Here is a 22,049-nt window from a genome sequence, read left to right as displayed (position 1 = left end):
AAAAGAAAAATACCCCTCCCCTGCCGTCCAAGGCATGGAAGCCACCAACTTCAAAGAGCGACTTTGGGCTTGAGAAATAAAATGAGGGAGGAGTGGGTGATTAATTATAGTGGGTAACACTCCATTTGACACCTAGGTTCAGTTCTAAAGCTTTCTTAGGTTGGTTGGTTTGTTTCGAGACAGTCTGGCTCTGTTGCCCAAGCTGGATTGCAGTGGCGTGATCTTGGCTCACTGCAACCTCCACCGCCCAGGTTCGAGCGATTCTCCTGCCTCAGCCTCCCGAGTAGCCGGGACTACAGGCATGCCCCATCAGGCCTGGCTAATTTTTGTATTCTTAGTAGAGATGGGGTTTCACCATGTTGGCCAGGCTGGTCTTGAACTCTTTTTGTTTTTTTTTTTTCAAAGCTCCTGCAAATCAAGGTCTCAAACTCTTGATGTCATGATCCACCCACCTCGGCCTCCCAAAGTGCTGGGATTATAGGCATGAGCCACCGTGCCCTGCCAGCTGTCTTCAGTTTTACCTTATTTAAACCTAACTCCTCCCACCAAGATCCCTATGAAGGAGGTGTTATTATCACCCTCACCCCCATGTTACAAATGAGGAAACTGAGCCAGAGGGAGTTTAAAACAACTTGCCCACTGTCTCAGATCCAATTGGTTGAGCCAGGATTCCTACCTAGGCAGCCTGACTCCACAGTCCTTTTCATTCTGCTGAAGTCTCTGTCTTCCATTTTCTGTCCTTAAAAAAAAAAAGAAAAAGAAAAAGCCTTATCTCTTTTTGATCCTGGAGGGAAGGAAGGGAAGAGGGGAAAAAAGGGAGAGAAAAACACAAATTAACATTTTAATGACAGTTTCTGCCATTCCTTATTAGGCTGTCCTGTGTTAAACTGGAGACTCAGAAAACCTGGGGTTTTCAGAGAGGACTGAGCAACTCTCTTCCTGTGGTGTTTCAGACCTCAGTTTTCCCCACCTTTAAAATGGGCAGCTGTGAGCAAACTGCTCAAGCTTCCCAAGCAAGGTGGGCTCCAGGATCTCCAGGATGCCTCCCCACTGAGGCCTGAGGACTGTCTTCTTTTTTTTTTTTTTTTTGAGACAGAGTTTAGCTCTTGTTACCCAGGCTGGAGTGCAATGGCGCGATCTCGGCTCACCGCAACCTCCGCCTCCTGGGTTCAGGCAATTCTCCTGCCTCAGCCTCCTGAGTAGCTGGGATTACAGGCACGTGCCACCATGCCCAGCTAATTTTTTGTATTTTTAGTAGAGACGGGGTTTCACCATGTTGACCAGGATGGTCTCGATCTCTTGACCTCGTGATCCACCTGCCTCGGCCTCCCAAAGTGCTGGGATTACAGGCTTGAGCCACCGCGCCCGGCGAGGACTGTCTTCTTCCTTCGTCGTCCTCCTCCTCCTCCTTATTCTTCGTCTCTTCCTCCTTCGTCCTCCTCCTCCTCCTTCCTTCCTTCTCTCCTCCTCCTCTCTTCTTTCCTCCTCCTCCTCCTCCTCCTTCTTCCTCCTTCTCCTTCATCTTCCTTCTTCCTCTTCTTCCTTGTTCCTCCTCTTCCTTCTTCTTCCTTCTTTCTTCCTTCCCTCCTCTCCTCCCTCCTCCTCCTCCTCATCCTCCCCCTCCTCCTCCTCCTCATCCTCCTTGCTCTGTGCCCAAGCTGGAGTGCAGTGGTAAGATCTCAACTCACTGCAACCTCCCTCTCCTGTGTTCAGATGATTCTCCTGCCTCAGCCTCCCAAGTAGCTGGGATTACAGGCGTGTCCCACCACGATCCACTAATTTTTGTATTATCAGTGTAGACAGGGTTTCACCATGTTGGCCAGTCTGGTCTCGAACTCCTGACCTCATGCGATCCACCCACCTCAGCTTCCCAAAGTGCTTGGATTACAACCCTGCCGACACTTCTGACTCTCTCTCTTCACCGTTCCCTTCCCTCCCCAGCTGTGCTGGCCCCAGCGGAGCCCTCCTGCGAAGGCGTGAAGTGCGCAGCCGGGCAGCACTGCCAGGTGGTGGACGGGAAGCCTAAGTGCGTGGCGGAGTCCTCCGCTGTCTGCCGCGCGCAGGGCGACCCCCATTACACCACCTTCGATGGCCGTCGCTACGACATGATGGGCACCTGTTCGTACACGATGGCGGAGTTGTGCAGCGAGGACGACACCCTGCCCGCCTTCAGCGTGGAGGCCAAGAACGAGCACCGGGGCAGCCGCCGTGTCTCCTACGTGGGCCTGGTCACCGTGCACGCCTACAGCCACTCCGTGTCGCTGACCCGCGGGGAAGTTGGCTTCGTCCTGGTGAGTTCCTGGAGGCTTCGGGGGCTTAAGATCCATGAGCTGCGGGTCCCAAGGCGCAGGCAGAGCCCAGTGGCCGACCTCAAACCAGGATGCGGAGAAATGGGCCATGGGGATGGGGGGGGGGTGTGTGTTGAAAATCAGTAGCGGCCGGGCATGCTGGCTCACGCCTGTAATCCCAGCACTTTGGGAGGCCGAGGTGGGTGGATCAAGAGGTCAGGAGTTCGAAACCAGACTGACCAACGTGGTGAAACCCCGTCTCTACTAAAAATACAAAAAATAGCCAGGCGTGGTGGCACACGCCTGTAATCCCAGCTACTCAGGAGGCTAAGGGAGGAGAATTGCTTGAACCCAGGAGGTGGAGGTTGCAGTGAGCCGAGATGGCACCATTGCACTCCAGCCTGGGCGACAGAGTGAGACTCCATCTGAAAAAATAAACAAACAAACAAATAAATCAGTAGCAGAACCTTAGAACCCTGCCCTCCAGCAATCCCACATCTAGAAATTTTAAGGATATTCAGAGACAGGGTTCACCCGGTGGGATGGGGTGGGGGGAATGCCAACGTGGATTATAACAGCAAAAAACAAAAACAAACAAAAAATACTGTCCTAGTTAGAAAGGAAATTAAATATCCAACAATGGGGGATTCACCTTGACCAAATAATGAAATATAATGAGCCCCTGCTAAGCGCCAGGTATGTTTCCTGGCACTTTTCTCATCTTAATGCATTTAATGCTCACAAGCTCTGTCCAGCAGGCATTATTATTGTGAACATGTTCAGATTGGGAAACTGAGGTTGAGCAAGGCTAGAAAGTTCCCCAGGGCTCAGATCTAGTAAGAGGTGGAGGTAAGGGCACAGGCATACTGGCTCTGGGGTCCCTGTTCTTAATCCTTCAGCTGACTTGACTCTGGTAAATGCATTACTACTCAGTTCATATGAATAACAGCAGCCTAGAGCAATTACTTCCTTTTTTCCCCGCCATGTTGTTATGAAAATATTAAAATGTCAAAGTTGAAATTCTTGTGCAGAGTCAAAGTTGAATGCTCAGATGCCAATCATCTAAACTTTTCTTCCTTCCTTCCTTCCCTTCCTCCCTCCCCTCCCTTCCTTCCTTCCTTTTTCTTTTCTTTCTCTTTCTTCCTTCCTTCCTTTTTCTTTTTCTTTCTTTTTTCTTCCTTCCTTCCTTTCTTTTCTTTCTTTCCTCTTTCCTACCTTTCTTTTCTTTTCTTTCTTTCTTTCTTTCTTCTTTCCTTCTTTCCTTCCTTCCTCCCTTTCTTCTTTCTTTCTTTCTTTTTCTTTCCTTCTTCTTTCCTTTCTTTCTTTTCTTTCTTTTCTTTCTTTCTTTCTTTCGACAGAGTCTCGCTCTGACATCCAGGATAAAGTGCGGTGGCATGATCAGGTTCAAGCGATTCTCCTGCCTCAGCCTCCCGAGTAGCTGGGATGACAGGCATGCACCACCGTGCCCGGCTAATTTTTGTGTTTTTGTAGAGACGGGGTTTCACCATGCTGGCCAGGCTGGGCTGGAAGTCCTGGCCTCAAGCGATCTGCCCGCCTCAGCCTCCTGAAGTGCTGGGATTACAGGCACCAATCACCTAGATTCTAAATACTGTACTCTTCTTGATTGCTCACACACTGATCCATCTGTTCATCTCTCTGTCCACTCCACAATCCTTATTTTCTATGCCCTTCAAAGTTCCAGACATCACTACATTTCACCCAAAAGACTTCACCATGTCCTTCCCTAGAATACAATATTTTCTCACTTCTTTTGGCTTATTTTGGAGATGAAACTTATATATAATAAAAATCACAAATCTTAACTGTATAGTTCACCTTTGGCAAATGTGTAACCAAATTGTCCATAAAGATATGGACTACTAAGAGAAAGGAACAAAAAAAGAAAAAAAAAAGATATGGACTATTTTTATCACCTGAGAAAATTCCCTCATGTGCCTTCCCAAACAATCCCCAACCTACCCCTCGAGGTGATCACAGTTCTGACTTTTTTTTCCAGCATAGGTTAGTTTTGCCTGTTCAACAACTTCAGGGTTGAGCGCAGTGGCTCATGCCTATCATCCCAGGACTTTGGGAGGCCTAAGTGGGTGCATCGCTTGAGGTCAGGGGTTCAGACCAGCCTGCCCTCATCTCTACTAAAAGTACAAAAATTAGCTAGGTATGCTGGCACATACCTTTAATTCCACCTACTCGGGAGGCTGAGGCAGGAGAATAACTTGAACCCAGGAGGCAGAGGTTGTAGTGAGCCAAGATTGTGCCTCTGCACTCCAGCCTGGGTGACAGAGTGAGACTCTGTCTCAAAAAATATACATACTGTATATATATTTTGTGTATGTATGTATATATACACACACACACACACACACATACATATATACACACCTATATAGACATGTATATATATACAACATGTATGCATATATGGACACATACACATATATGCACACACATGTGCATACATATATACACAACATATATTTATATAAAATTTTTTTTTTGAGACAGAGTCTTGCTCTGTGGCCCAGGCTGGAATGCCGTGGCACGATCTTGGCTCACTACAACCTCCACCTCCCAGGTTCAAGCAAATCTCTGCCTCAGCCTCCTGAGTATCTGGGATTACAGGCACCCGCCAGCACGCCTGGCTAATTTTTGTTTTTTTTGCTTGTTTGTTTTTGTTTTTGTTTTTGTTTTTTTTGAGATGGAGTTTTGCTCTTGTTACCCAGGCTGGAGTGCAGTGGTGTGATCTCGGCTCACCGCAACCTCCGCCTCCTGGGTTCAGGCAATCCTTCTGCCTCAGTCTTCTGAGTAGCTGGGATTACAGGCATGCGCCACCATGCCCAGCTAATTTTTTGTATTTTTAGTAGAGACGGGGTTTCACCATGTTGACCAGGATGGTCTCGATCTCTTGACCTCGTGACCCACCCGCCTTGGCCTCCCGAAGTGCTGGGATTACAGGCTTGAGCCACCGCGCCCGGCCTTAATTTTTGTATTTTTAAGTAGAGACAGGGTTTCACCATCTTGGCCAGGCTGGTCCTGAACTCCACCCAGACTGGAGTGCCATGGCGTGGTCTGGGCTCACTGCAACCTCAGCCTCCCGGGTTCAAGTGATTCTTCCACCTCAGCCCCCCTGAGCTGCTGGGACCTACAGGTGCTTGCCACCATACCTGGCTAATTTTTGTATTTTTAGTAGAGATGGGGTTTCACCATGTTGGCCAGGCTGGTCTCGAACTCCTGACCTCATGATCCGCCTGCCTCGACCTCCCAAAGTGCTGGGATTACAGGCATGAGCCACTGTGCCTAGCCTTACTTTTAATTTTTTTGTCAGATCCTCACAGAGGTCAGTGACTTGACAAAGGTGTAGAGCTACTAGCAGAATCACGGTAGGATACTCACAAGACATTGTTAGGAGAGGAGTTAATGAAATAGCGACTTCAGCATGGTCTTTTTTTTTTTTTTTAAGTGTAAATATATCTAAAGGTAGGAAAAACCCCACCAGATCTATATGTTTGTATGTGTGTGCCTACAGGGTGATTTTCCTTTTCTAATTTTTGCTCATGTGCATTTTCTGTTTTCTGTAATGAATGAGTATTATTTGTGTCATTGAAAAATGGAGGCCGGGCGCGGTGGCTCAAGCCTGTAATCCCAGCACTTTGGGAGGCCGAGGCGGGTGGATCACGAGGTCGAGAGATCGAGACCATCCTGGTCAACATGGTGAAACCCCGTCTCTACTAAAAAGTGCAAAAAATTAGCTGGGCACGGTGGCACGTGCCTGTAATCCCAGCTACTCAGGAGGCTGAGGCAGGTGAATTGCCTGAACCCAGTAGGCGGAGGTTGCGGTGAGCCGAGATCGCGCCATTGCACTCCAGCCTGGGTAACAAGGGCGAAACTCCGTCTCAAAAAAAAAAAAAAAAAAAAAAAAAAAAAAAAAAAAAAAAAAAAAAAAAGAAAAATGGAGGTTGGCCAGGCATGATAGCTCATGCCTGTGATCCTGGCACTTTGGAAGGCTGAGGCAGGAGGATTATTTGAGCCCAGAAATTTGAGGCCAGCCTGAGCAACGTAGGGAAACCCCATCTCTCCAAAAAAAAAAAAAAAAATGCTGGGTGTGTGGCGCATACCTATGGTCCCTGCTTCTTGGGAGGCTGAGGCAGGAAGATGGTTTGAGCCTAGGAGGTTGAGGCTGCAGACACCTATGATGCCGCTACCACACTCCAGGTTGGGCGACAGAGGAAAACTGTCTTAAAAAAAAATACATACGGGCCGGGCACGGTGGCTCACGCCTGTAATCCCAGCACTTTGGGAGGCCGAGGCGGGTGGATCACAAGGTCAAGAAATTGAGACCATCCTGGTCAACATGGTGAAACCCCGTCTCTACTAAAAATACAAAAAATTAGCTGGACATGGTGGTGTGTGCCTGTAATCCCAGCTACTCAGGAGGCTGAGGCAGGAGAATTGCCTGAACCCAGGAGGCGGAGGTTGCGGTGAGCCGAGATCGTGCCATTGCACTCCAGCCTGGGTAACAAGAATGAAACTCCATCCCAAAAAAATTAAAAAAAATAATAATAATAAATTAAAAAAAATACATACGTAAAAAAATAGAAAAATAGAAATGGAGATCATGGACTTAGGGGAGAGGCAGATTTGAGCAGCCATCCTGGGCTGAGAGCCCTGAGCATGGGGCCATGGCCTGTCTCCGTCACTGCAGTGTCTAAAGCACCAGCTGGCACAGAGCAGGCCACACCGTGGGACTCACAGAGGCTTTGCTGGGAGCCAGAATGAGTGAATGCTCTGTCTTCCTTCTGGGCCATTGCTCATGCTGTCCCCTCTCCTGTTGCTCCCTTTTTCATATTCCATCCTTTTGACTAAGACTTTCTCCACTTCAAGTCTCAGCTCTGGCACAGCTAGGAGAATGTGTAAGGAAAGAGTAACAAAGAGATGCACAGGTTGGGTGCGGTGGCGCATGCCTGTAATCCCAGCACTTTGGGAGGCCAAGGTGGGAGGATTGGTTGAGCCAGGAGCTCCAGACCAGCCTGGACAACATAGTGACACCCTATCTCTAATTAAATTTTTTTTATTAGTAAAAAAAAAAGACGCTGGGCACGGTCACTCACCCCTGTAATCCCAGCACTTTGGGAGGCTGAGGCGGGCAGATCACTTGAGGTCAGGAGTTAGAGACCAGCCTGGCCAACATGGTGAAACCCCGTCTCTACTAAAAATACAAAAATTAGCTGGGCATGGTGATATGCACCTGTAATCCCAGGTGGGAGAATCGCTTGAACCCATGAAGCAGAGGTTGCAGTGAGCTGAGATCATGCCACTGCACTCCAGCCTTGGTGACAGGGCGAGATTCCATCCAAAAAAAAAAAAAAAATGTCCTGGGGCACAAAGAGACACAGTTGTTTTCTCCCGATTCTTCGACTTCAGGCTGCTATAATACCAGAGCCTGGGAGGCTTACAAACAACACAACCTTGTCTCTCACAGTTCTGGAGGCTGGAAGTCCAAGATGAGGGCACCAGCACTGCCAGGCTTAGGTGAGGGTCCTCTGCCGGGTTGCAGATGGCTTACTTCTTGTATCCTCACACAGTGGAAAGAGAACTCGAGAGCTCTCTGAGGCTTGTGTCATAAGGGCGCTAATCCCATTCATGAGAGTGCCATCCTCATGACCTAACCACCTCCCAAAGGCCTCCCCCTACTCTTAATACGATCATGTTGGGGGTTAAGATTTCAACACATGGGCTTTGCAGGAGACACCAAGCCAGATGGACTGGCCAGGATCTCTGTCCACTCAGGACAGTTGCACCGGAATATCCTACTCCCTCCTGGTTTTCCTGGCTCTCTCTCTCCCTTACTGGTCCTTCAAGGCTCAGCACAACTGTTCTTTCCTCTGGGAAGCCTTCCCTGACCTGCAACGTTAGATCTGGCTGTTTTTCTGGGTTTTCACAGCCTCCCATCTCCCCACTATCCCAGCTCTGAACCCTCAGCCTGTGCCTCCCCTACCCCATCCTTCACCCCTCTGCCTGGCCTTTCTGATCCTGGCCTTGACTCTTCTGCCTGTGCTTTTCTCATCTTAGCCCTGACCCCTCCGAACTCTCGCTGTCTGGTGATGGCTCTGTTTATCTGAATGGACTGGCAGTCCTGTGAGGGTAGGACCTGGGGCTGTCTTGGTCACCTTCGTATTCTCAGGATCTCCCAGCCCATGGCCAGGCACAGAGTGCATGCTCAGTGAATGCTATTAGATGCAGCAGTGACTTAATTCAGCTAGTGAGTGCCTGTGATTCTACCAGGCCCTGTTCTATGCACTGGGAATAAAGCAGCAATCAAAGCAGACCCAAACCCCTGTCTCTGTGGAGCGGCCATTCTGATGGAGTAAGACAGATGATAAACATGGTCAATTCGTGAATGATGTTTTAGAAGGGCAGACACTGTAGAAAACAAGGAAAGCAAGGAAGGAAGATAAGGAGTAGGGAGAAGCTGCTTTTTTTTTTTTTTTGAGATAGAGTCTCACTCTCTTTGGTGCGATCCAGCCTCCACCTCCTGGGTTCAAGCAATTCTTCAGCCTCAGCCACCTGAATAGCTGGGATTACAGATGTGTACCACTGCACCCAGCTAATTGTTGTACTTTTAGTAGAGACAGCGTTTCACCATTGGTCTCAAACTCCTGACATCAAGTGATCCACCCACCTCAGCCTTCCAAAGTGCTGGAATTACAGGCGTGAGCCACAGTGCCCGGCCTAAGGCTGCCATTTAAAGTTTGTTGGTGGCTAGGTCCTGTGGGTCATGCCTGTAATCCCAGCACTCTGGGAGGCTGAGGCAGAATTGCTTGAGGCCAGGAGTTGAGACCATCCTGGGCAACATAGCAAGACCTTGTCTCTGTAAAAATAAAAATAAAGTAAGACTGGGTGCAGTGCCTCACACCTGTAATCCCAGCACTTTGGGAGGCTGAGACGGGGGGTTCACGAGGTCAAGAGTTCAAGACCAGCCTGGCCAAGATTGTGAAACCCTGTCTCTACTGAAAATACAAAAATTTGCCAGGCATGGTGGCAGGTGCTTGTAATCCCAGCTACTCGGGAGGCTGAGGCAGAGAATTGCTTAAATCCAGGAGGCGGAAGTTGCAGGAAGCAGAGATCACACCACTGTACTTCAGCTGGATGACAGATCGAGACTCCGTCTCAAAATAAATAAATAATAAAAAAAATTAAAATAGGGCGGTCAGGGAAAGCTTGAATCAGTGATATTTGGGCAAATATTTTATAGGAGGGATGGGAGTGAGTCATGTGGACATCTCCAGAAAGAACATCTCAGGCCACAGATAGTGCAAGAGGCAAGGTCTCTGATGGTGGCAGTAACAGAAAGAATAAGTCCCAGTGCCACCAGAGCAGGGGAGCAGGCGGGAGGCCCAGAGATGAGGGCTGGAGGCCAGATGGCACAGGGGCCTGACCACCCCCTCCTCACCTGCTCTGCAGATTGACAGTCAGCGCTCGCGCCTGCCAGTCTCCCTAAGCGAGGGTCGCCTGCGTGTGTACCAGAGTGGGCCACGGGCCGTGGTGGAGCTGGTCTTCGGGCTGGTGATCACTTATGACTGGGACTGCCAGTTGGCACTCAGCCTGCCCGCACGCTTCCAAGGCCAGGTGTGGGGGCTGTGTGGCAACTATAATGGTGACCCAGCGGACGACTTCCTCATGCCTGACGGGAATCAGGCTGCTGACCCCGTGGAGTTCGCAAGTAGCTGGAAGTTGGATGATGGGGACTACCTGTGTGAGGATGGCTGCCAGAACAACTGTCCCACCTGCACGCCAGGCCAGGCCCAGCACTATGAGGGTGACCGACTCTGTGGCATGCTGACCAAACTTGACGGCCCCTTCGCTGTCTGCCATGACACCCTGGATCCCAGGCCCTTCCTGGAGCAGTGTGTATACGACCTGTGCGTGGTTGGTGGGGATCGGCCCAGCCTGTGCCGTGGCCTCAGCGCCTATGCCCAGGCCTGTCTGGAGCTTGGCATCTCGGTTGGGGACTGGAGGTCACCAGCCAACTGCCGTGAGTGATGCCCTGGGTGGGGGTTGGGAGCATACAGTGAGGAGTAGGGGACCCTTGGCATCTACTTAATATCTGAGAAATTATTGTAGTTCAGCCTGGTGCTGGGCAATGCCAGGGGCCCAGTGATGGCCAAGACGGCCAGCTCTGTCCACAATGAGCCTAAGGTTGGAGCAGATGTTTCACCAGACACTAACAGTCTGGAGGGTTCCAGGCAGGATGGGGAGGCCCATGCAGAGGGGTTGGGGCCAGGATCGGGTAGGGATAGGCAGATGAGTTAGGGCTGGGATTGTGGGGGGGCACAGGCATGGGGTATGGGCCAGGATGGAGGAAGTCACTGGGGCTGTGGGAAACAAGAGAAGGCTTCTGGGGAGCAGGGGTGAGCAGGGAGAGTTTTCTAGAGAAAGGGATGTCTAATTTGAAACCCATAGGAGGGGCTGGAAGTTGCCAAGAGAAAGAGGAGAAAGTGAGATGCAGACCCAGAGAACAGCACGCTCAAAGGCTTGGCACGACAGGAATTCCTGTCTGCAGAATCCCAACACAGACAAGCGGACGTCTCTTCCTTTGCCTATAACCCTCCTATGACTCCCATTGCCCTCTAGATAAAGTCCAGGCTCTGTAGCCAGATGTCCATCTGCTTAATCATTCACTCATTCATTCCCCAAGCGTTCCTTGAACCCCTGCCTGCCCCCCTGTGCATGCTGATGATACTGAAGACACAGTGAGGATCAGCATAGATCTGTTCCTGCCCTTGTCAGTGAGGCTCCTAGAGACATGTCCCAGAGGCAGAAAGGACAGGCAGGAGGGAGGAGGAGGCATTCAGGCCCAGCCCCAGGCCCAGCCCCAGGCCCAAGGGAGGGGGAGTAAGTATGAGGGAGACATAGAGGCCACTGGGCATTTGTCTTGGCCAGTGCTCTGTCCCTACTGCCCAGTAAGCCCCCCACCCCCACCCAATGGCTGGCACGAAATGGGAACAAGAGAATTCATTCTTCCTCCCATTCATTTCTGCAGTATTTCCTGAGCACCTGCTGTACGCCAGGCCCTGTCCTTGGTGCTGAGGACTCAGCAGTGATTGAGATAGACCAGGTCCCCACTCCTGTAGAACCTGCCTCCTAGTGGGAGGGGAGGGACACAGACAGTGAGCAGATAAACTAGAAAGTCTCTTCAGAGAGCCAAAGAAACAGGTTCATGCAGTGACAGTGACTGGGAGGCTCATGAAGAGGGTGATCAGGGAATGCCTTTCTGGGCAGGTTGACATTGGAGCTGAGACCAGGATCAGGCAACAGAGTCAGCTAAGTACTAACAGTAATGTCCACAGAATGTTTCTCCAGAGATCAACTCATTTAATCCCCACAACAACCTTGTGAGGTCTGGACTATATTAGCCCATCTTATTGATGGGGAAACTGAGGCATAGGGAGATTGGAGTCAGTGGTCGAGAAGGAGAGATCTGAGATTTGAACCCAGGCCACCTGGGCCCCAGTGGGCTTTCTGAGGAAAGGGAAGGCAGAGGAAACAGCCAATACAAATGCCCTGAGGTTGGAGCAGGATGACCAGGGAGGAGGAGGCAGCTGGGGCTGGGGCAGAGTGAGCACGAGGGAGAGTGGGAGGGGGTGAGGGCCGAGAGGTGAGAGGAGCAGATGGTACAGAGCCTCCTGGGGCATGGGGAGGACTGTGGTGTTTACCCTGAGTGAGAGGAAGCCACAGGACGGCTCTGAGATGGGGAGGGACCTGATCTGACCCAGATGTTCCCAGATCCCTCTGGCTGGTGTGAGGAACAGGCTGTAGGGGCAGGAGGGAGCCCAGGCAGGAGGCTGCTGGGGTGCATAGGACCAGAGGCAGATTCTGTAACTGGGTGGATTTTTTTCCTTTTCTTTTTTTTTGAGACAGAGCCTTGCTCTGTCGCCCGGGCTGGGACGATATAGGCTCAATGCAACCTCTGCCTTCCCGGTTCAAGTAATTCTCCTGCCTCAGCCTCCCAGGTAGCCGGAATTACAGGCATGCTCCACCAGGCCTGGTCAGGCTGGGTGGATTTTGAATATGGAGCTCACAGGACTTGCTGACAGATGGGCTGTCCAGTGAGCTTTAGGGGGCTGGTGGGGTGGAGATTAACTGCATCTCAGCGATGGGGCGCAGGAGCACCCAGAGGAATGGAAGTGCCATTATCTGAGATGGCGAGCTCTGAGAGAAGAGCACGGATGTGGGGGCGGGGAGCGGGGAGGGGAATTCCTGGGCGCTGTCGCGGACAGGGGGCCCCTCGACGGCCCTGGCTGCGCCGGCCTGACCCACCATCTCCAATCTCCCTGCAGCCTTGACCTGCCCCGCCAACAGCCGCTACGAGCTCTGCGGCCCCGCCTGCCCGGCCTCCTGCAACGGGGCTGCGGCGCCGTCCAACTGCTCCGGGCGCCCGTGCGTGGAGGGCTGCGTGTGTCTCCCGGGCTTCGTGGCCAGCGGCGGCGCCTGCGTGCCGGCCTCGTCATGCGGCTGCACCTTCCAGGGCCTCCTGCTCGCTCCGGGCCAGGAGGTGTGGGCGGACGAGCTGTGCCAAAGGCGCTGCACCTGCAACGGCACCACCACCCAGCAGGTGACCTGCCGCGACACGAAGGGCTGCCCGGCGGGCGAGCGCTGCAGCGTCCAGAACGGCCTCCTGGGCTGCTACCCCGACCGCTTCGGGACCTGCCAGGGGTCCGGGGACCCACACTACGTGAGCTTCGACGGCCGGCGCTTCGACTTCATGGGCACCTGCACGTACCTGCTGGTCGGCTCGTGTGGCCAGAACGCGGCTCTGCCCGCCTTCCGGGTGCTGGTGGAAAATGAGCATCGGGGCAGCCAGACCGTGAGCTACACGCGCGCTGTGCGGGTGGAGGCCCGCGGGGTGAAGGTGGCGGTGCGCCGGGAGTACCCGGGGCAAGTGCTGGTGAGCGACGCGGGTGCCCGGGGCTGGGTGTCGGGACAGGAAACGCTCTGAGTGGGGCTGGGGATGGGGAGGTCTGTTAGAAGATTTAAAATTTTTTTTCTTTTTCATTTTTCCTTTTTGTGGAGAACAGGATCTCACTACGTTGCCCAGGCTGGTCTCCAACTCCTGGGTGCAAGCCACCCTCCCGCCTCAGCTTCCCAAAGTGCTAGGAAGTGAGCTATGATCGCATCACTGCACTCTGTCCTGGGTGACAGAGTGAGACCCCGTCTCTATTTTAAAAAGGAAGCCAGAGGTGGGGCACGGTAGCCCACGAGGTCAGGAGTTTGAGACCATCTTAGCCAACATGGTGAAACCCCATCTCTACTAGAAAAAAAAAAAAAATTACCCAGGTGCAGCAGCTCATTCTTGTAATAATCCCAGCTACTCCGGAGGCTGAGGAAGGAGAATAGCTTGAACCCCAGAGGCAGAGGTTGCAGTGAGCCGATATTGTGTGCCACTGCACTCCAGCTTGAGTGACAGGGTGAGACCCTGTAAAAACTAATAAAAATAAATAAGTAAATAAATAAATAGTGGCCAGGCGCGCTGGCTCACGCCTGTAATCCCAGCACTTTGGGAGGCTGAGGCGGGTGGATCACGAGGTCAAGAGATCAAGACCATCCTGGTCAACAAGGTGAAACCCTGTCTCCACTAAAAATACAAAAATTATCTGGACATGGTGGCGCGTGCCTGTAGTCCCAGCTACTCGGGAGGCTGAGGCAGGAGAATTGCCTGAACCAGGAGGCAGAGGTTGTGGTGAGCTGAGATAGCGCCACTGCACACCAGCCTGGGTAACAAGAGCGAAACTCCGTCTCAATAAATAAATAAATATATAAATAAATAAATAAAAATAAATAAAAGGAAGCTAGCATGATAGCAGCAGCCTGAGTGAGAGGGACAGTGAGAAGAGGTGAGGCAAGGGAGGTAATGGGGAGATAGATAGATCATGTATGTTTTGAAGGCCATGGGTGAGGGACTTGGATTTAAGCTGGTGCTTTAGGAATGAAGAGGGTTGAATGGTGAGCTGGGCAGCGGGAACAGGAAGTACAAAGGCTTTGAGGTGGGATTGAGCATAATGTGTCCAAGAGAACAGCAAAGAGATCAGGGCAGCTAGAGGTGAGTGAATTGGAGGATGGGCCAGCGAGCCGTGAATACCCTGACCACACGGCCCTCTTGCATCCCACCCAGGTGGACGGCGTCCTTCAGTACCTGCCTTTCCAAGCAGCAGATGGCCAGGTGCAGGTGTTCCGCCAGGGTAGTGATGCCGTCGTGCGCACCGACTTTGGCCTGACCGTCACCTACAACTGGGATGCACGAGTGACTGCCAAGGTGCCCAGCAGCTATGCTGAGGCCCTGTGTGGACTCTGCGGGAACTTCAATGGGGACCCAGCTGATGACCTGGCTCTGCGGGGTGGGGGCCAAGCTGCCAATGCATTGGCCTTTGGGAACAGCTGGCAAGAAGAAACGAGGCCCGGCTGTGGTGCAACTGAACCAGGTGACTGTCCCAAGCTGGACTCCCTGGTGACCCAGCAGCTGCAGAGCAAGAAAGAGTGTGGAATCCTTGCTGATCCCGAGGGGCCTTTCCGGAAGTGCCACAGCAAGCTGGACCCCCAGGGTGCCGTGCGCGACTGTGTCTATGACCGCTGCCTGCTGCCAGGCCAGTCTGGGCCACTGTGTGACGCGTTGGCCACCTACGCTGCTGCCTGCCAGGCTGCTGGAGCCACAGTGCACCCCTGGAGGAGTGAGGAACTTTGCCGTGAGTATCGCAAATGACAACTGGAGGACTCAACCTTATATATATATTCATTAGTGTATTAATATCATTAATTCATTTAATCCTTTCTTTGTCATTTTTTTTAATTTTTATTTTTATTTATTTATTTATTTTTTTAATCCTTTTTTTTTTTTTTCTGAGACAGAGTTTCACTCTTTTCACTCTTGTTGCCCAGGCTGTTGTGCAATGATGCGATCTCTGCTCACTGCAACCTCCCCCTCCCGGGTTCAAGCGATTCTCTTGCCTCAGCCTCCTGAGTAGCTGAGATTACAGGCATGCGCCACCATGCCCAGCTAATTTTGTATTTTTGGTAGAGATAGGGTTTCTACATGTTGGTCAGGCTGGTCTCAAACTCTTGATGTCATGATCTGCCCACCTCGGCCTCCCAAAGTGCTCCATCTGATTTTCTTTTAAGATGATATTTTGCTCTGTTGTGCAGGCTGGAATGCAGTGGTGCAATCATAGCTTACTGCAGCCTGGAACTCCTGGGCTCAAGTGATCCTCCTGCCTCAGCCTCCTGAGTAGCACCAACCCCAGCTAATTTTTAAAATATTTTTTACAGAGACAGGGTTTTGATTTTTTTGCCTAGGCTGGGCTCGAACTCTTGGGCTCAAGCAATCCTCCTGCCTTGGCCTTTCAAAGTACTGGGATTACAAGTGCGAGCCACTGTACCAGGTTCCTCTCACCTGATTTTTAATTTTTAAAACTTATTATTGAAATATACAGATATTCAAAAATATGTACATATCAAGCTAACAGCTTGATCTGTTTTAACAAGAGAACAAATCTGTGTGAACAGTCCCAAATTCAAAAAAAGAACATCCAGGCCTCCAACCCCAAGAGGTAACCACTATTCTGGCTTCTGCAGTTTTTAAATTTTGGAATTAATGGAAGCATACACATCTAGTTTTTTACCTGAAATAATTACAAAACTTATAATTTCTAACAAATGGTAACTATTGACTTTAAGAACTTTTCTTTTTGGGATGAAGTCTTGCTCTGTCGTTCAGGCTGGAGTGCAGGGGCGAAATCTCGTCTTATTGCAACCTCCACCTCCACCTCCACTTCCTGGGCTCAAGTAATTCTCCTGACTCAGCCTCCTGAGTAGCTGGGATTACAGGCACCCGCCACCCCACCTGGCTAATTTTTTGGTAATTTTAGTGGAGAAAGGGTTTCACTATGTTGGGCAGGCCGGTTTCGAATTCCTGACCGCAAGTGATCCGCCCACCTCAGCCTCCCAAAGTGCTGATATTACAGGCATGAGCCACCATGCCTGGCCAAGTATTTATTCTTTCTCATGATGCCAGGGGCTGCTGAGGTGTTCTCCCCAGCCTGGGCCAGCTTGGTTGGTGTCTGCAGCCTGTTGGAGGCTCAGCTGAGGCTGGGTAAATCTAGGGGGCTTTTACACATCTGGCAGTTGTCCAGCTGGTTGGTTTTGGGGACCCCCAGCTGGGACCTGTTGTCTCTTCTCCACTTGGTCTCATCTTCCAGCAGGTGAGCCCAGGCTTCTTCCCAAGGTGCCCTCAAGATTCCTAAGAGTGGCAGAAGCACACAAGCCCCAGTGTGCAAGCACGTTCTAAGGCTCTGCTCGGCATCATGGTTGCTAGTGTTCCATTGGCCAAAGCAAGTACCATGGTTGTGCCCAGAATCAAGACGTGACCATTGGCAGCCTGTGTCAGAATCCCCATCACACTTCTCTGCTGCAACCATACACATATATGACTAAGATTTCAGAATGTTTATAATCCTAGCTACTCAGGAGGCTGAGGTGGGAGGATCCCTAGAGTCTGGGAGTTAGATACCAGCCTGGGCAACATAGCAAGAGCCTATTTCTGATAAACAGTGCAGGCTGAGTGTGGTGGTTCATGCCTGTAATCCCAGCGCTTTGGGAGGGTAAGGTGGGGGGATCATCAGAGGCCAGTAGTTTGAGACCAGCCTGGCCAACATGGCAAAACTTAGTCTATACTGAAAATTAGCTGGGTGTGCTAGCTACTTGGGAGGGTGAAGCAGAAGAATCGCTTGAACCCGGGAGGTGGAAGTTGCAGCAAGCCGAGGTCGTGCCACTGCACTTCAGCCTGGGTGACACAGTGACACTGTCTCAAATAAAATAAATAAGTAAATAAAAAGCAGTGCAATCCCCATCCATCCTGAATCCTAACACAAGGTGTGTTGCCTGGGGCGTGAAACCTCCTGGGACAAAACAGACTTCTTATAAAAGGTCTAAGAAGTTTTAGAGATTCCTGATACTATAAGACCCTAAGTGGCTCTAGAAGCAAACCAAATACATATACTGCATTGGACTGATCTACCTTCACGCTTTTACTCTGTCAGAATTTCTTTCTTTAGTTCCTCCCAACATAGTATGAAAATTGTGAAATATACAAAAAAGTTGAAAGAATTTTACAGGGAAGACCCACAAACCCACCTCCTGGACTCTACACTCGAATTCTTTTTTTTTTTTTTCTTTTTTTTTTTTGAGACGGAGTCTCACTCTGTTGCCCAAGCTAGAGTGCAGTGGCGTGATCTCAACTCACTGCAACCTCTGCCTCCTGGGTTCAAGTGATTCTCCCACCTCAGCCTCTCGTGTAGTTGAGATTAAAGGCATGTGCCACCATGCCTGGCTAATTTTTGTATTTTTAGTAGAGACGGGTTTCACCATGTTGGCCAGGCTGGTCGAACTCCTGACCTCAAGTGATCCTCCCGCCTCATCTTTACAAAGTGTTGGGATTACGGATATGAGCCACCAAGCCGGGCCTCTACACTCTAATTCTAATTCACTTACTTGCTTTATCGCATATCTATTCCTCCATCCATCTTTTCCTTTTGTTTATGTCATTTATTTATTTATTGGAAAAGACAGGTCATTTATCCTGCTGAATTTCCTACTTTCGTGATCTGGCTAGTTGCTTCTTTGGTGTGTTACTGAACTTGTCTCTATGTCTCCGTGATTCTCCTGTAAGCTGGATGTTAGCTTCAGAACGGCACCACCCAGCAGAACTTCAGTGATGACAGCTCCATATATGAGCTGTTCAAATACGTACCAGGTCGCCACAGGTCACATGTGGCTGCTGAGCACTTGAAATGAGGCTGTTTCGACTGAGGAGCTGTCTTCCATTTTGTTTCATTTTAATTAACTTACATCTAAATGGTCACAAGTGGCTAGTGGCTAGTGTATTAGACAGCATAGATACGGGTTTAATGTGGTTTAGTTTTAGTCACTTAGATATGCTTTTTTTTTTTTTTGGAGACAGAGTCACGTTCTGTCGCCAAGCTGGAGTGCAGTGGCACGATCTCAGCTCACTGCAACCTCTGCCTCCCAGGTTCAAGCGATTCTCCTACCTCAGCCTCGCTAGTAGCTGGGATTACAGGCACTTGCCACCATACCTGGTTAATTTTTGTATTTTCAGTAGGGACAGGGTTTCACTGTGTTGGCCAGGCTGGTCTAGAGCCACTGCACCTGGCTAGATTTGCTTTTTATAGACTGGAGTGACTGGAGTTTGGGGAGGGGAGCAAGGAGGTTTTTTTTTTTTTTTTTTTCAACACTTGCTAAATATTTTAATTTAATTGCTGCTATAGAAGGAAGCTAAAAGTACTGCATTCGCAAATATACTGCACAAATTATACACATACACACAAATATTTGCATATGCATGTTTAAAATATATACCACATATCAACAACCTGTATCCAACTTGAACAAGGTCATTAAAGACATAACAGAAGGCCGGGCGTGGCAGCTCATTCCTGTAATCCCAGCACTTTGAGAGGCTGAGGCAGGGGAACTGCTTGAGCCCAGGAGTTTGAGGCCCGCCTGGGCAACACAGTGAGACCCCATCTCTATAAAAAATTGAAAAAATTAGCTGGGCGTGGTGGTGCACACCTGTAGTCCTAGCTGCTCAGGAGGCTGAGGTGGGAGGATTGCTCGAGTTCAGGAGGTCAAAGCTGCAGTGAGCCACGACAGCGAGCACCGCCCTGCTGCTCCAGCCTGAGTAACAGAGCAAACTCTAGTTCAAAAAAAATAAAGAAGCATAATAAATAACTTTAAATCACAGTTAAATTGGGAGAATCGTAATTGTGAGGATCAGATTAACTGTGAGGTAATGTTCCCAAGCTCCCTGCAACGGGACCACTCGTATGTGTGTTTGAGCATGTGTGTGTATGCATACGTATGTGTTGGGGGGATCACCGGTGTCCCCTGGGAGCAGGAATTCTTGATCTTGATGTCCTTTCTCCCTGCAGCACTGAGCTGCCCACCTCACAGCCACTACGAGGTGTGTTCCTACGGCTGCCCGCTGTCCTGTGGAGACCTCCCAGTGCCCGGGGGCTGTGGCTCCGAATGCCATGAGGGCTGTGTGTGTGATGAGGGCTTTGCCCTCAGTGGTGAGTCCTGTGTGCCCCTGGCCTCTTGTGGCTGCATCCACCAGGGCAGCTACCACCCGCCAGGCCAGACCTTCTACCCGGGCCCCAGCTGTGATTCCCTTTGCCACTGCCAGAAGGGTGGCCTGGTGTCCTGCGAGCCCTCTACCTGTGGCCCACATGAGGTCTGCCAGCCATCGGGTGGCAGCTTGGGCTGTGTGGCCGTGGGCTCTGCCACCTGCCAGGCGTCGGGAGACCCCCACTACACCACCTTCGACGGCCGCCGCTTCGACTTCATGGGCACCTGCGTGTATGTGCTGGCTCAGACCTGCGGCACCACCCGGCCTGGGCTGCCCTCGTTTGCCGTCCTGCAGGAGAACGTGGCCTGGGGTAATGGGCAAGTCAGTGTGACCAGGGTGATCACGGTCCAGGTGGCAAACTTCACCCTGCGGCTGGAGCAGAGACAATGGAAGGTCACGGTGAGAGCAATGGGGAGCAGGGGTGAGGGGCCTGAGGCTGGGTGGGTGGGGCACGGGGAACGCTCAGCCAGGAGTTGGGGGTACACAGATGAGAGCGCATGTGGGAGGCCTGGGGTCCCTGAGGACAAACGATGCCAATCAGAGCCAAGAGTGGGAAGCCAAGGATGGAAGTGTCATCAGGGTCTTGGGACCTGCTCCCCCATCTGTCTGTCCCTCAGTCTCCACCTTCTCTTTAAGGTGTTGGTGAGACTACACCCCCTCCAAAGGCACCAGTGCGGGGTTCTCCCTTTCCCTTTCCAGCTCTGGAGGCTCCAGGCTCTCTGGGCTTGTAGCAACATCATTCTATTGTTTTTGAGACTGAGTCTCACTCTGTCACCAGGCTGGAGTGCAGTGGCGTGATCTTGGCTCACTGCAACCTCTGCCTCCTGGGTTCAAGCGATTCTCCTGCTCCAGCCTCCCCAGTAGCTGAGATTCCAGGCGCCTGCCACCATGCCTGGCTAATTTTGGTATTTTTAGTAGAGACGGGATTTCGCCATGTTGGCCAGGATGATCTTAATCTTTTAACCTCGTGATCTGCCCGCCTTGGCCTCCCAAATGGCTGGGATTGCAGGCGTGAGCCACTGCGCCCGGCCTGTGACAGCGCCATCCTAATCCCCACCTCCATTTTCACATGACCCTTTCTGTGTGTCTGTCTTTTTCTTTCTGGCTCTTACAAGGACACTTGTCATTGGATTTAGGACGCACCTTAATCGGGGATAATCTTATATTGAGATGATTACCCTGATTACAGCTGCAAAGAACTTTATTCCAAGTAAGCTCACGTTGTAGGATTCTGGGTGAATATGACCTTTGAGGACCACCATTCAATCCACTATAAGACCCTATTATTACACCCATTTTACAAATATGAAAACTGAGGGCCCTAAGGGGCCTCACCTCTTAAGGTGGGGTCACACAGATCTTCTGCCTCAGGCACGGGCTTGAACTAGAGTCGGACCCCCACTCACAGTGTCCTTTCTGAAGCGCGGCCTGCCTCTCCCAGGTGAACGGCGTGGACATGAAGCTGCCCGTGGAGCTGGCCAATGGCCAGATCCGTGTCTACCAGCATGGTTCCGACATCGTGATTGAGACCCACTTCGGCCTGCGTGTGGTCTACGACCTTGTGTACTACGTGCGGGTCACCGTCCCCGGAAACTACTACCAGCAGATGTGTGGCCTGTGCGGGGACTACAACGGCGACCCCAAGGATGACCTGAGGAAGCCCGATGGCTCGCAGGCAGGCGACGCCAAGGAGTTCGGCAACTCCTGGGAGGAGGCCGTGCCTGGTTCTCCCTGCGTGCCGCCGCCCACCTGCCAGCCGGGGAGCGAGGGCTGCAACCCTGACGGCCAGTGTCCTCCCGAGCTGGAGGACAAGTATCAGAAGAAGGAGTTCTGTGGGCTCCTCACCAGCCCCACAGGGCCGCTGGCCTCCTGCCACAAGCTGGTGGATCCCCAGGGTCCCTTGCAAGACTGTGTCTTTGATCTGTGCCTGGGTGGTGGGAACCTGAGCATTCTCTGCAGCAACATCCATGCCTATGTGAGTGCTTGCCAGGCGGCTGGAGGCCACGTGGAGCCCTGGAGGACAGAAACTTTCTGTCGTGAGTGAGGGAGAGACGGAGGGGCAGGGAGGGGAGAGGTTGAGGCACAGAAGGGGTAGACCCTGGGCCTTGCAGCCCCTCCCTCCCCAGCGCTCTGATCGGCACCCCCTCCTTACAGCCATGAAGTGCCCCTCGAACAGTCACTACGAGCTCTGCGCGGACACCTGCTCCCTGGGCTGCTCCGCTCTCAGTGCCCCTCCGCAGTGCCCGGACGGATGTGCCGAGGGCTGTCAGTGCGACTCCGGCTTCCTCTACAACGGCCAAGCCTGTGTGCCCATCGGGCAATGCGGCTGCTACCACAATGGTGTCTACTACGAGGTAGGAACCTTGTCACTGGGGCCAGAACATGGGGCCTCACCCCTCCCACTGCCCATCAGCCCCACAGCCTGTCTACCTGGGTGCTTACGTATTTCTTTTAGAGGCAGGGTCTCAGTCTGTCACCCAGGCTGGAGTGCAGTGGTACCATCATGGCTCACTGCAACGCCAAATTCCTTGGCTCAGGCAATCCTTCCACTT

General features: G+C 51.5%; 1 protein-coding gene across 1 annotated transcript in view; it reads left to right on the top strand.

Annotated features, from left to right (window-relative positions):
- Positions 1–22,049, top strand: part of FCGBP (Fc gamma binding protein) — a 62,726-nt gene that overhangs the window by 9,252 nt on the left and 31,425 nt on the right. Inside the window, exons 3-9 of the mRNA XM_074386368.1 lie at positions 1,942–2,291; positions 9,768–10,338; positions 12,644–13,251; positions 14,476–15,043; positions 19,301–19,896; positions 20,939–21,533; positions 21,652–21,851. Coding sequence (XP_074242469.1) covers positions 1,942–2,291; positions 9,768–10,338; positions 12,644–13,251; positions 14,476–15,043; positions 19,301–19,896; positions 20,939–21,533; positions 21,652–21,851 — 3,488 coding nt within the window. The remainder of the gene's footprint in view (positions 1–1,941; positions 2,292–9,767; positions 10,339–12,643; positions 13,252–14,475; positions 15,044–19,300; positions 19,897–20,938; positions 21,534–21,651; positions 21,852–22,049) is intronic.

This window comes from Saimiri boliviensis, chromosome 14 (genome assembly GCF_048565385.1).
Source record: "Saimiri boliviensis isolate mSaiBol1 chromosome 14, mSaiBol1.pri, whole genome shotgun sequence".
Taxonomy (NCBI): Eukaryota; Metazoa; Chordata; class Mammalia; order Primates; family Cebidae; genus Saimiri; species Saimiri boliviensis.
Note: the sequence above shows the minus strand (reverse complement) of the source record. Positions and strands in the feature narration are given on the sequence as shown.